This window comes from Sinohyriopsis cumingii, chromosome 1 (genome assembly GCF_028554795.1).
Source record: "Sinohyriopsis cumingii isolate HCF-2022 chromosome 1, ASM2855479v2, whole genome shotgun sequence".
In the NCBI taxonomy this organism is placed as follows: domain Eukaryota; kingdom Metazoa; phylum Mollusca; class Bivalvia; order Unionida; family Unionidae; genus Sinohyriopsis; species Sinohyriopsis cumingii.
Genome location: NC_142961.1, coordinates 31,991,396 through 32,006,816, shown reverse-complemented (window position 1 = coordinate 32,006,816; position 15,421 = coordinate 31,991,396). Strand labels below are relative to the sequence as shown.

Sequence of the window (15,421 nt, the reverse complement as noted above, 5' to 3'; positions counted from 1 at the left end):
TTCTTCCTAGCAACAGGTCTTTTATAAAGTTAAAGGTAAAGAGCTTAGTTGTAATCTTTTTAAAATTTCCAGTAATATCAGATAAAATTCTCCTTTTTCTTTTAGTTTAAATCCCAAAGATCACACTTACCTCATTTTCTTTATCCTTTCATAACATATTTTCCACATTGCTTTTCTAAAATAGTTTGATCGCATGGTAAACTGTAGAGTGAGGAGTATTCATTATTTCTGATTGTCATTCAAGCACAGAAATGATTGCATTTTATTTTACCTACTACTCGATCCCTTTTGAGATTGTGCCATGTTGTGAAATGAAACATGATACCTATCCAAAAATATACCAGTATGTGAGGGAAGCCTAGACTGATAATGTAGCATCGTATTCAGTGCTAAGTGTTTACAGTGAAATCATTGTGCAACATTTTGGCCGTTTACATAAGTAGATTTCAGCATGGTATTCTAGCCCTCTGTATGGCACTATGCTGTAGCTAAGTAAATAAAAATAGTTGGGCTGGGCAGATGGACTTGTTTTATATATTTAAAAAAAAATTGTTACCTCTGCTCTCAGTTTTTTTTTTTTTTTTTTTTTTCTACTTTGTGTTTACAGGTGTGCTAGCTAAGATGATGGCAGATCACAAAGAAAATCCAGATAGTCCCTTGCTGAAGACCAGAAAGCCCACTTTACTCAGGTCCTTATATACTGTTGGGCTTCTGTGCAAACATTTTGACTTTGATTCAAAGGAAATGGGGGAAGCAAAGGTAAGTGTATTGGACAGACATACAATCTACTTTCTAGACAAAGGTTTGGATACATTATCAACTGTTATGATAGACTTTTTCTTTTCACCATTTACAGTATAAGGTAATGTTGGAATGCTTCTATTATATTAAATCTGATTAAAATCAAATCTCCACAGATGGGGATCTGATGGACACCAATAAGATGTCATGTTCTGCTGATCTTGTGATCCACCAATAAAGTTGTTGTTGTTGGGTTTAACACCATTTTTCAGCCCATGGTAGGCTATACGTGGCGGCCAGTATTAATGATGGGGGAAGAACCCGGAAGGAACCACCAACCCATGAGAAGCTACTGGCAAGCTTTCTCACATACCCACATTGGCTGAATCCAAGACTCGAACCCATGCAAAGAGAGGTGAGAGGGCAGTGATCTGTAACAGAGAGCGCATTAGACCACTTGGCCACTCAGGGCCCCCACCAGTAAAGTCACAACTTTCAGATTTCTGAAAGTGACACGCATAATTCTGAACATATAGTTACTACGGTAAGTCTCATTCACACATTAACCCCTGGAGCTTTTTGTCATTTTCACCTGAAAATCGAGTAGGAAACACATTTTGAAAACTATCTATTTCTAAATAGACTTGAAAACACCAACTTGCCGGTCATCTTTCAATAACATACTGCCTAGTTGTGTTAGAAACATCGTTTGTCATTGGCTATTTGACTCGCACATGAGCAGAAGGGTAAAAAAAAAAAAATTCTAAACGGAGCCATTATTTTTGTATGGAGACCACTCTTTATTCCAAATGCCCATCTTATCCTACTTTTTGCAAAGGCTTATCTGTCTGTTTGCAGTTCATACCAGTTTGCCTTAGATTTGAGACCAAAAAGTATAAAATCCAGACACAAAATTGAATTCCGGCCACAGGCGAATTTTGGGTTTAAAAAAAGTCGGGTCCAAATAATTTGTTTTTTTTAATCTGTATTTTGTAGTACAACTAGATATTCCAGATTATTTGGTATCATTGTAGAGCTTCATCTGTCTACCTTGCTATAATACCACCCACTTTAGTGTATCATGCATGACCATGATGCTACAGAGCTCGGCAGTAGGCTACTACCTCCTGCTCCGTAAAATCATCACTAGGGGTTAATGTGTTAACACAATTTTCAAAGCATTATCTGATAGGATATTAAAAATAAGTGGAGTGGAAATTCCAAAGGTCACTAGAAGGTAAACTTTTTTCAGTATCTGTCAGATCTCTTTGCAGAGGTTGTGTGTTCAAACCTCTGCTGAGTCATACCAAAGACTTGTAAAAAAATGGTACTAACAACTGCCTTGCTAGGCACTCAGCATTAAGAAGTTAGTGTTAGGACTGGTCGGCCTGAAGTCCGAATAATGTAGCTGGGTGGGACATCATGCTCCATGTCTGCGGCATACCTCAGCGCTAGACATCACTATAAACTGCCACACTGCATACTCTGTAGCAGTTTGACTGCTAAATTATTAAAGCTACATTAAAAATCCAAATCACACACACAGGCTATCGAGATCTGATTTGAATCAGATTGCTGGTATATTAAGCAACATAATTTATGTGCCCCACATGATGAGGTAAACCAAAAATAGAGTATGACTTTGACAACATAGGTTCTGTGAGATTATGCCATGGGTTTTAATTACTTTTCTAATTTATTAAATTTTGTGTGATTTAATGGTGTATTTTTTAAAATTCTGTTTTGAATGGTAATGCATTATGTCATTTTATTTATTCTATAATCATGTGAAGTGTGACATAATGAACTGGAAATCTTGACAGGAAATCTTTATATCTTTCAGATGTGTGTGCGAGACAGAGTATTTGATGTCATGCTTTATTTCTTAAATCATGAAGATGAAGAGGTCAGGTACAAAGCTTTATCAGGGTTAGGTAAGTTTACCACAGTCAGAGCGGTTCAACACAGTCACAATAGTGTCTTTCATGGCATTTGCAGGGATGGTCCTGGCTTTTAAAAAGCTGTCGCCAAAATAATCGCCAACCTCAATATTTTGTCGCCAATTTTCAAAAAGTGTCGCCAAAAAAAGTAGTGTACATTTTTCCAAGTGTTAATTTAGTCTATTAATGTAACAGGCAATGAAAATTACAAAAGATGGATTAGTTAATACTTTAATTACAACAAGCATTAACAAAATGTTACAAAATGTTACATGAAGATCCGTCGCGATTTTAGGGCTGCCCACTTGTTGAATGCAGTTTCAAAGTCTAACTTTTCACATCTGTACATGCTGATTCTCATTAAATTCTCGAGAGATGAGATGCAGAGCTTATTTCTGATGTCAGTTTTCATGAGGTTCATCTTACTGAATCCACGTTCACAGTCCTCAGTGCTGGCAGGTGACACCAGTAGTCTCTCAGCAGCGCCCCCCCCCCCCTTATGGATAGCTTCACAAAGCTTGTAGCGAATTGCTTCCTAAATCCCAAGAATGATCACTGAATGCTGTATAAATTTTCTCGACAAGAAAAATAGGATCTCCATTCCCACGAATGAAACTTACACGAGTCAACACCTGGCAATATTGGACCGTATATATAAGCGTAAATTCACACCCAATTTAGGGATTCTTTCACTCCTGTATTTTGAGAAATAAATAATTATTATTAATTATGCAAAACTGTTTTTTTTTTTTTTTTTGCTATTTCTTGTTGCGGAGTTTAAGTCTCTGCAGCCGTAACACGGGACTGATGACAAAAGGAAAAGATCAATGAGTAAAATGCTGCACTGGCGACAGATGTAATTGTGATTGAGATTTTTTCCATTTGCTTTGTATTTATACACAGTAGTCGGTACTTCAAAGGTTATCAGTTTTCTATGAAGGTTCAGCAAAACTATTGTATTGGTATATGTATAAAAAAAAAACAGAAGGATTAGCCATACAATTAATTGTATCTGTTTTATTCGTGTCTTCAGAAGTGGGTCAGTTGTAGGTATAGTGCGGTAGCATGATTGACTGTATCGCAGCATACAGTACTCAGCCCAGATGTCAGCATAAGCAGATTATGATGTAAAAATGCACTGTAAAGATAGGGTTGTCAATAAGAACAAAGGATCGTTTGTGTAACAGATTGATTCCAATGCATTGCTTAGTCAAGTTTATGGCTTCCTTTCGTTCTGGCTTTAAATTTATTCAGTCCAAATCCATGATTGTATGTACAAATTAAATAACCAAAAAGTATGTCGCCAAAAAAATCGCCAGATGGGATATTTTTGTCGCCAATAAGGAAAAAAAATCGCAATTTGCGACATTGGCGAAGCCCAGGACAGTCCCTGCATTTGTACATATCCTTTCACAACATTTGTACATATCCTTTCACAGTAACTGTCGCAAACTAATTAGGCCACATAATAGGTGCAAGATCATAAAGGCTGTTCCATATAAACTTACATGGTACCCATGGTACCCAGGGAAGGCAGTTTTTAAAAAAATATATGCCAGGGTACTTTGATTTCACAGAGTTCATATTAAAATGATAAGAACATTCTTAATCGCATCTTTTAGTGGGTGCCCCGCTTTAAAAGTGCCTTTCCTGGGTCCCATGTATGTTTTTATGGAACATTCCTAAGATACTTTAATTACACTAGTATACACTTTTAAAGCTACATCCCTTGTCAGAACCTATCTTTTTAGCTAAGATTACAAGCATGCCATTTGCTGTGTCTAACTACATAAAACAATGGGCCCAACTTCACCCAGACCAAACAGTTTTGTGTTCAGGAAACCTATGTGTAGTGGTCTAAAAATAGTATTATTTACATTCAGCAGCATGGGCTTTTTGAAAATGAGATTCAGTTTCCTAAATTGTAAACAAAGACAGATGATTGCAATAATATTTTATTGAGTTTGTTACACTTTATACATAGATCTGATTTAGGGCTATCTAGTAGCATCACTTGGACATTAAGAGTACATGCTCTATAAAAGTCTATCAATCCTGTAGCTAATTCTGGGTTTGCTGTGTAGATTTTGCATGTGCCATGGTAGCCTTGTTGCCAGTTCATTGAAATTTCAAGTGTGCAGTGAATAGTGCACTGGAAACCACCATCTTGTTTACATAATCAATTTCTGCCTTATGTTTGAGGACCTGGCTGAATTTGCCTTGTTTTTCTTGAGCTTTGTTCCAAATATTTTCCTTACCATTTTGGAAAGCCACAATATTATGTGATGCTGTTCACTAATTTTCAAATTTGTGTAATGGGATACTGCTTTAATTTCCATAGAAATGACTCGTACAAGTAGAAGAATAATGAAGCACTTTAAGTATTAGATACTGTAATATCATTTATTTTCGTTCGGGTCAGTTCTTGTGGTTTTGTAATAATAAATAAAGGGCATTTTCATGGAACTTAAATTTGTGGTTTTGCCTGTCAAAATTTGCATATTAGTAGGTATTTAATTTTATGGTTTAACCCCAACAAATACCCAAATTAAAGAATATAAAAGAATAAAACTATGCCGATGCAAATGGCGGTCACTTTAACATTTAAAACAATACTACCACCTGTATGAGCACAAATTAAAGACCTGGCAAGTTCAATACTTATACAAAGTTTTTGACCAAGTGAATAACATCAGTTGAAACTGACGTAGCCAAAAACACTAAAACAATACTTCCATCTCTATGAGCACAAATAAAACACCTGTCAAGATTAATCACTTTCGCCATGTTTTCGTTTGAGTGCTCAACATCAAAAGAAGATGACACAGCCAAAAACACTAGGCCAATCGGTTATTAAAGTACATATGAATGATCTCTTACTTAAACCACTGTCCACCAAGTTGCACCATCAGTACTTTCCGATGATTATAGCGTTAATACAGTGGCTTAAGAATGGTAAAATTCAACTTAGACACCCCCCCCCACCCAGTCTGACTGGATAATTGCAGCTCACACGAGAATAAGTGGAAGATTGGACCTAATTATTAGTGGTTTTGAGAAAGTTGGACTTGTTTAATTCAGCAATTTGGGGATTATTTACCTGAGAAGCATTTTCTGAGTACCATGAGACTTGATTGACACTATGTTGATACAGTGGCTTTGTCCAAAAATCTGTGAAGTGTGAGCTTTAATAATCTGCTGTAATTAGTGTATATACATAATGTTTCATTAATAATATTGTTTCAAGAAATAGTTATAGTATTTTACAGGATTATTGTTCTTTTGGATTAAAAATGCATGGATAAAATTAAATGTGTTTTCAGAAGGATTTAAATGTTTCAACAACAGTTGTACTTGAATGAAGGATCGATTTGAATAAGTATTAAATTTAATTTTCATATACTGTTATTTTGTATTTTTTCTTTCATTTTCAGTTTTACTATTGTTTGAATACCTTGTGCTTTTTCTCTATTTTCTCTCTATCCTTACTACCTCACATCAATTTAAGGCAATGAGTTTAAAATTACGGCTATCGGACACCTTATCGAACATATGCATTGAAACAATATAAAATTATTTATAATTCTTGTTTCAAAAGGTTAAAATAAAAAATAAAACAAACACATGTAAAAGCTAATATTTAATTACCATATTGCAGTATTGACCTTGATTCATCAAATACTAGTAGTATGTTAATCTCTAATAATGAAATTCTGTAAGAAAATCGGGGATGGGGGGGCATCATCCTATGTGGATCATTTTTTGTTGGGGATTTAAATTCATGGTTCGGGGCAATGAAAATTGGTACCACACAAAAATTGATGATACTACAGTATGACTTTTTGATTGTAAAACTTGATAGTAGAAAGTCAGTGTTGTCTGAAGGTCAAGTGGTTATTAAGCAGATATGGCCTTTGTGATAGGACTGTTTATAATGGGAGTTCCTGGATGTCTTGTAAGTACATTGGTTGTGTTGTGCCAAGAATGAACCCATGTGACAGAGCCTTGTCCTCCATCCCATTCTATTTTTAACAAAATTTGACAAATCCCTGTACTGAAAGTGTAGGGCAACAATACTTTAAACACGTGTTCCCCAGACAGCTCAGTCAATGCATAATATTGCAGACATTTAACAAAGTGATTGAAGACAAGCTATTTAATAAACCTGTAATTGGTTATAAAATTTTGGTATTTTTTGGCAATATGTACATGACTATAGACAAACAATATAGTAAACTTGAATACGATTTTGTGTTCATGTGTGTATGTTTTGATTTGTTAGCCAGTATGTACCTTGTGTGCTCTTTTCAGGGTTTATGGCTGTAAGGCATTATGATTTCATGTTGAGGAAAGTGATGAAGGATATATACAGTAAATATCTTACAGATCCAGAAGTTCCTGTAAAGTTGAAGATACAGGTGAGTGTGAAAACTGTCTCTTGCTGGTATTATTTGGATTATGTGGGATAGTATCATGTCCTGTGCTTGAGTTAAGCATGCTACGCATTTCTCCATCAAATACATTCCCCAATCACATTACATTAGGAATATTAGCCTGCTTCCTCACAAATCCAGCCCTACTAAAAGACGAAAATCATCTTATCCTGTCAATTTCAAATAGACAGAGAGCAGTAACTCTTGCCCATTACCTTCCTTTGGCACTGTCAGATGTCACTAGTTTTTAGCTTCACTGCTGTACAGAGCACACATTGTACAGTTCATCCTAAGACAATTCAGCCATTTTTGTGTTCCTATGGATTCGTCCAATGTTCCTTTTGGATTCATTGTGCAGATTTATCGATCTACTGCAGGTTGTGTGCATCATTTTACGATTTCTGCCAATTTTGAGTGACTTTGTGTCCTTTCAGGACTTAGTCTTTTAAGACCCCAACTCAGTCATATATGACAACCATTACACTTTTGGAGCAATCATTAAACCTTTTTTTTCCCTGATTACACATTGTGCTAGACTATATTGATTATGTCTTTTTGGTACATTTAAAAATAAAATAAAAATAAAGAATTAATGGCTCTTTTTGTCATTTTTGTTACTTGTTTTTAATTCCACTGCTATAAGATTTTTCTTAAAAAGGTTTCTGCTGTTTGTGATTAGCTTAAAAGTACTTTCCTTATTTGTTATTTATAGCAACTCTATATGACCCATTTCCAAGAAAACAAGCAGATTTCTTCTTATGTGAACTGTTCCTCACAGATTTTATTGGTAAGCTAGGGATGTTGCTAACCAGTCTGTACTTTTAAAGAAATTGACACCAGATGTTAAGTGAAATGCCTATGGTGCGAGTTGTTGATTTATATGACAGAAAGGGTTAGAACAGATGGATCTTTTCAAACTTCAAAACATGACAAATCAGAAAAAACAACAAATCAACACTGCCTTACAAAATTTAAAAGTATACAAGATTAATGTAATACAGCAATCTGAGAACGTGTTCTCAGTGCAGATTTCCAGTTCTTGATCATTCAGCCAAATTTACACATAGAATAGTTAATGAGTGCTTTTCCGTATATATTTTGTGCTTATATTCTGGTTCTAATCCATATGGATTTTGCCCTTTAGAATTTTGACCAGCTGTAGAACCAAGTTAGTAGTAAAAATGTATCTTATTAATATGTGCTGTAATTCAGGCATGTAGATAACACTTTTTACTCCCAAATTACATTTGTATGCCACTTATAATAGCAATAATTACGCTTATACTTCTCGGGGGGAGGGTGTGTGTATTGACATGTATACACATTGAGTGTGATGAGACACTGACAAACCCATGTTATTGGATCCAACTATGGAGCTGACTGAATTCAGCTTTCAAACCACCATTGAGGAAATCTATTGGGTGTTGGCCATGTCTAAATGACTTCCTCCCCCTACTGCTACCCAGGATTACAAAGTCAAGGAGGAGGAAGAGATGCTGTCTCTCCAACTGCTTCTTAAATCGAAAAAGAGATTAACAATTGGCTTTTGGGTCAGATTCTAACATGTTCTTGGAAAGTCAGGTTCAGCGACTTTCTCCTCTTTCTGGTATCAGATGCTCTCCAATGCTGTCAGTATGGACCTTCCGGCTTTGGCAGCCATTCACATGTTGGCTGCATTGTTCTACAGAGTGGATAAGAACATGTTCCATGACATGTCTAAGCTGGTTTGGAACATCATGGTGACATCCTTTATGTTACATTTGGTCTCATTGGTAATCTTCCAGCTTGCCAAACAGTCCAACAATAGCCATGCCTGGGATACAATGGCCAGGATCGCTCTGGTCCTGAAATGAGCAGCTTACTATGCTATGGCCAGTGCTTGACAGCTTCGGCCAATTTACGAAGTCAGCGTTGCTTTAACTGTACCATACTCTTGGTTAATGGATGACCCTATTTGGGTTTCTGTTACTTTTTGGAGAACGAATTCACGAAGTTCGGGGACAGGCAGCTCAGGAACTGCCCCTCCAACTTGCTGCTACCCTCACACAAGTGTTTTGACACTGTGAGCCTCCGCTAGTGTGAAGGGATGCTTAGAGGCCCCAGGACAGGATTTCCTCAATCAAATATCCACCAATACCAATACCAACCCAATGCCTAACCAGCATAGGAGGCGATTGTTAAGAGGCGGGAAGAAACAGACAATCCCACTCAGCTGTCTTTTTATGCATAGTTACAGCTGACATTGTTTGCACAGAAGTGCCCATTTTCAAATCCCCTCAATCTAACAATCATGATCACTCATGAGATTCGGTCAATCCTACATCAGTGGAGCAACCCAGGTTGGCTGACCTTGGTAATCTCACCGGAGAAGTCCCAAGCGAAAATCATGGTATGCGCCAATGCCAGTGCATGCAGTTGGGGTACCCGCTTGCTGCCAGACTTCACTACTGTCAGCAGTGCATTTGAGCCAGGAGAGTGGCTTTTGCGCATCAGCATCCTCGAAATGAAGAATGACATCAAAACCTTTCACATCTGGGAAGATCTACTCTTAGGTAAAATGTTTCTCATTATGTCTGACAGCTCCTATTTCAAATGGGTGAGTGCACCAAATCACCCCACCTTGGCAGTTTCTACATTGGTGCATCAGTCTCCATATCAATGAACAAATCAGGCACATTCCTGGAAGACTCAATCTCTGGACCGACATTATCTAGAAGAGGTCAAGTCAATCACACCAAATGGTCTCTCAATCAGTCTGTCTTCTCTCGAATGTGTGCATTTTGGGATGTCCGATGATGACAAGATAGAATCAAAGTTAGGCAACTTTGTCTCACCCATTCCAGGCCCAGAAGCTTGGGCTTTGTATGCACTGTCGATCAGTTGGGCAGGGTTGTGCACCTTTGCATACCCTCACACGGTTCTGATGCTAGAAATAATCCAGAAGTTGTCAGAATTACAAGATGATTCTGGTAGTTCCTCTCAGATGGTACAAGTTCACTAATCTGCTCGATCTAGTGATAGATCTGCCCAGGAAGATCTTAGCCAACCCGAATCTCCTCAAGTAACTATGGTTGTGGGTGTTCCATTCCTGTCTGTATCATCTTGTTCTGCATGTTTGGCTCTTAGCTGGACATCATTGTGATACAAACAATTTAAACCTTCCATTATGGAGAGAATCGTGATGGAAGAAAGGTCTGCCACTCTGAAGGCTTACACTGGAAAATGGCGTGTTTTCAGGGACTAGTGCCAGACTAATAACATCATCCCTTTAAGTACTTCAATCCCGCAAATGGCCAACTTATTTCTCTAGCTCTTTAAGGAGAGACAGCTGACCCCCATCAAAGGTTACCACTCAAATATATCAGGCACATTCCAGCATCATGGCAGACATGACGTTGGGCATGGTAAAGACCTTGCAGATAATTTAGCCAATTTCGATCTTAATCAACCAAAATCCAGCACTTTTTTTCACAAATGGAACCTGTCCTGTGTTTTAATGTGGCTTAATTCTAGTACATTCAAGCCTCTAGCTCACACATTGCTAAAGTTTCTATCATACAAGACATGTTTCCTGACAACTTTAGCCTCCACATTCAAGGTGTCCTTTTCGTTGACTCAAATTATCTTAAGATCAGATGGTTCAGTCATCCTCTTGACACAACCAGGCTTTTTATCCTAAAAGAGGTTACGATCTATCGGTAACCAAAGAGTCCTATTTCACTCCCTCTCTTTTTAGACAGGTCAAGAGCAGCAGCCATGCAAGATATGGTTGTGCTCTCAAGCACTACGTGAAACACAAAGAGGCAAGTCATAGCACATGCAAACGCCACTTCCTCCAATGAAAGCTGGAAACAGGATGTGACCCCTCAAGCCCTTGCTTCATGGCTATAGTGGGTTTTAAATTGCACACTCTAAGGCCTCACAAGACCAGAGTCACTTTGTGCCGATTACAGGTAATGAGATTCAAGCCATCTCTGCAATAAGAGCCACAGGTCAAGCGTCCTCAGGCTGTGTTGCTAATATAGTTTGGATGACACATTGTCGTTTATATGGGGAATCCAGCTAGTTTTCCCCAAAAGGATACCCAAGGCTGAAGTTGGATGTTCAACATCCCCTCCTCCTACTATTTATTCTCCTAACGTAATGTTATTGAGGAACGAATTTGAAGGGGAAAGCTAATTTTTAAGTAAATTATGGTTCTTCGAGAATACTCACCTTATCACATTACTTGAAACCATCCCAACCACCCAACCATGTTAGCATCCTCATTAGCATCTCACTCGGCTAAAAACTAGGGACACCTGGCAGTGCCAAGGGCAAGAGTTACTGCCTTTTGTCTATTGAAACTGACAGGATAAGACAACATTCGTCTTTTAGTAGGGCTCGATTTGTGAGATAGCAGGCTAATATTCGTAACTAATGTGATTGGAGTATTCTCAGAGGAACATAATTTGCTTAAATATTTGCTTTCTTTGGTAAGATGAAAATATTGCTGAAAACTTAATTAAAATGATATAATTTCCTCAGAAAGGTAACACTTTTTCTGCTTAAAGTGTTACAAGTTCAGTTTCCCATAAAACTTTTACTAGCATGGTAAACATTTTCTGTTAGAAACTTAAACTTTTCAGTTGATTTATGTTCTTTGATCCTTTATAGTTTTATTTTTGTTATTCCTAAGTCATGGAACAAATGTATAACATCTGCACAGGGTAGATAGTCTGATGAAAACCATATGCATATGGTGAATTGTTATGGCAAAGAGACATTGCAGAGAATAATTACTCACTACTGAATACTGTATACTTTGTACAGTTTGGTGAAATGAAAACAGTGGTGATTTAATGCCAGACCCACCCCAACCTGAGATATTCCAAATCAGTTTGACAGGAAAAGTGACGGTGTGGACAGTGCCAATTTCCCGTAATCTTTTGATTGTACTTCATTGATAAATTTATCAGAAAGCTCATAAACATTTGTTCAATAGTTGTTTTTCTATTTGCTGTAAAAGAGATTGGATTCTGTTTTAAAATGTCAGCTTGGTACTTGTAGAACTTTTAAATCAAGTCTGAACTGAGAAAGTTCTCACATGAACAACAATGTAGGCAAAACAGGCATGCTTTTAATTTCTACTGTTAAGAAGTAAGTTACATTACACCTTTGTTTGGGAAATGTGAGTGGTAAAGCTCACATTTTATAGTTTTGAATAATATTGCTAAATTGTCAAAAAAATCTGGTATTTTCAGACATTGAAAAATTTACAGAACTATCTGGTTGAAGAGGAAAATAGGATGGCAAAGGCAGATGCAGAATGTAAATCTCCCTCTCTCTCCCTCTCTCTCTCTCTCTCTCTCTCTCTCTCTCTCTCTCTCTCATATTTGTAAGGATGCATAACTTGTACACATACATATCATATTTTGGTTTCTGAAGTAGTGGAAGACCTTTTTTCATCAGCATTTCTATGGCAACGTTTTTTAACAAAAAGATGCATGAAAACTAAAGCTTCTTTTGCTAACATCATTCTTGAAAATTTCTGCATCATGCAAATCACTCGATCAGTCTCAGCATTTTGTTTACTATCACAAAAACTTGCAACTACCAGAACACTTGAACCTAATATTTGGGCCTCTAGCATCTTTTGGCATTCTAATGGGTATGATGCTGGAAAATAACTTCAGTTTTGAGGATCCGGAAATGAATAATTTGGAAATAAATCTGTGTTCTCATTTCAGGGAAAAAACATGCCAAAGCAGAAGATCTGAAAGAAATGGGGGATGTGCAATCAGGGTAAGTTATGTTTACATTACTTAAGTAAAGTCCTATCATTATACCATGGAAATGGCAAAGGCCGTTTGGGAGTCAGCACTCTGCATCTGCAAATACTGTTTATTACTTGTCAGCAGAGATGAAAAAATCTCTTTCCTCCATATTCCTCACTTTTTGACTGTTATGTTTAAGGGTAAATTCTAAGGTTACATCAAATGTAATATCTGCTTAAACTAAGTCATGTTTGCAGTAGTGATTGCCCAAAAAATAAATGGCATTAAACTGTTTTATATGACAATTCATATCACTTAAAACAACAAATGGAGATTAAAAACTTTTCAGATTGACTTGTGTTCTGAGTTGCTGTGCACATGTCACTGCTGAACATATTTTCAGGGTTGAGGGTATTCTTAAATGGAATAAAAGCAGGGGAGTACAAACAAAATTGAATAATCTTTGTATTAATTATTAATGAATTCTATATTTGTTTTATTTTTTAAACCTGTTTTTTTTCCTCATCAATCAGTAAAGAACATCCATTATAAAGATAACTGTTACTGTTACTATTGTCATACATTTTTAGGAGAAAACTACTGGTATGAATATGATGAAACTTGCTACACTTAATGTTTGAGGTGGCGGTTGATTTTTTGTGTGAATCCCACCATTAGTTAAAGGTAACTTCCTTAATTTCTGCATATTTTTAGAGAATTGAATGCTGTTGTCGTTGTTGTTGTGGGGTTTAACGCCATTTTTCAGCACACGATAGGCTATGCATGGCGGCCAGTATTAATGGTGGAGGAAGAACCTGGGAAAACCCCAAGAAGAACCACCGACCCACGAGAAGCTACTGGCAAGCTTTCTCACATACCCACATTGGCCGAATCCTGGACTCGAACCCACGCAGACAGAGGTGAGATGGCAGTGATCTGTAACGGAAAGCGCTTTAGACCACTTGGCCACTCGGGGCCCCAGAATTGGATGCACATTTTGTTCTAAACCAACATTTGTCTTTGTTTGTGCCCCTGAATCTGTACTTACCCGTGGGACCTATCCCACATTTTAACTTTGAAACCTTTGAGATCCCCTCTCTGTCTCTCTCTCTCTCTCTCTCTCTCTCTCTATATATATATATATATATATATATATATATATATCCTTCATAACAATAAATGCCTAAGTGATTTCTGCAACCAGCATTAGCCCCTGGGTCTCTCCCCAATCCCGGAGGACTGATCCTTTAGTCATAACTCAGAAACTATTCATAGTATCACCTGTAGACTACATAAAAATTGTGTATTTAAAGGGATATTAATTCATGAAGTCAGCATAGGTCTCAAATCTGTCCTCACCTTTCCTTTTCCCCTCTTGTCCTAACTTGGAAACCATTTAGATTCCCATCCTATAACAATATATGTTTTCTTGGCATGATATGGCTAAGTCTTCTATGCAAAGAGCATTGAAAGCAGGGTCTCTGACTACCTTGTAAGGACTTGCCTTCAGGCTATAACTTTGTACATTTACTGGACATGAAAAATGCGATTCACTTGTAGTAATCAGCAGAGAGGTGCAAGACAAATGTTGAGAGAGGCAAGACTGTTACATAAAACCCTTAACAATATTAATAAGAAGAAAAATAGAAAATATTATTATTATTATTATTATTATTATTATTATTTGAGGTCAACTTTACATATCTTGATTCTTTAATTCCATGAATGGGTCCTGAACTCATTAATGGACAGAAATTTTTTATCCCCTATGCTGCTTGTGTGAAAATATTGCTATGTTCTTACATTTGATCTTAAAATTTACTGATCTGTTCTAAAAATGGATGTTTTCGAGCCATGTAATTGGGTTTGTACTTAAATAGTTCTAACTAGTTTTTCCATTGCAGAATGGCTAGTACAATCATGCAGGTGTATCTGAAGGAGGTTCTGGACGCATTCTTCTCATCTCAAACCCAGATGCGCTTACAAGCTCTCAATGTGATACAGCTTGTTCTTAGGCAGGGCTTAATACACCCTGTACAGGTCAGTTGGATCATAATGATTGATAATTATCAACAATTCTAAATATACTGGCTGATACCTTGGATTAATGAGTTGTTTGTCTGAGGTCAACAATCTTGCAGGTTTCTCAGTAATGATTCCATTATCTCAGTTTTAAATTTTGTTCTGCAAAGTACCAGTTTAAGTATACATATTTTATAACATCTGTTTTTTGCCCAGGATATTTTTTGGTCTTACCCATAAAAGGTATTAATGATTGTTATTTCTTTTAGTGTGTACCATATCTCATTGGTATGGGATCAGATACAGAGGCAGCTATTCGAGTCAAGGCCGACCAGCAACTACAGGAGATTGAAAAGAAATATCCAGGTTTCATTCATGTAAGTCTTTAGTTTTATTACATTTTATAGCCATGCTTTGATAGCCTTTCACTGAAGCTTGCAGGGTATTCACTATTTTTATGGCAAAACTTTACAACACTGTTATAGAATAAGAGCATTAATGGATGACAAAATTGGAATCACTGTATAAC

At 36.9% G+C, this 15,421-nt stretch overlaps 1 protein-coding gene across 1 annotated transcript in view; it reads left to right on the top strand.

Annotated features, from left to right (window-relative positions):
* Positions 1-15,421, top strand: part of LOC149806649 (nipped-B-like protein) — a 183,346-nt gene that overhangs the window by 133,008 nt on the left and 34,917 nt on the right. The window contains exons 38-44 of the mRNA XM_089956155.1: positions 608-759; positions 2,585-2,675; positions 6,993-7,099; positions 12,358-12,424; positions 12,844-12,898; positions 14,775-14,910; positions 15,162-15,269. Coding sequence (XP_089812281.1) covers positions 608-759; positions 2,585-2,675; positions 6,993-7,099; positions 12,358-12,424; positions 12,844-12,898; positions 14,775-14,910; positions 15,162-15,269 — 716 coding nt within the window. The remainder of the gene's footprint in view (positions 1-607; positions 760-2,584; positions 2,676-6,992; positions 7,100-12,357; positions 12,425-12,843; positions 12,899-14,774; positions 14,911-15,161; positions 15,270-15,421) is intronic.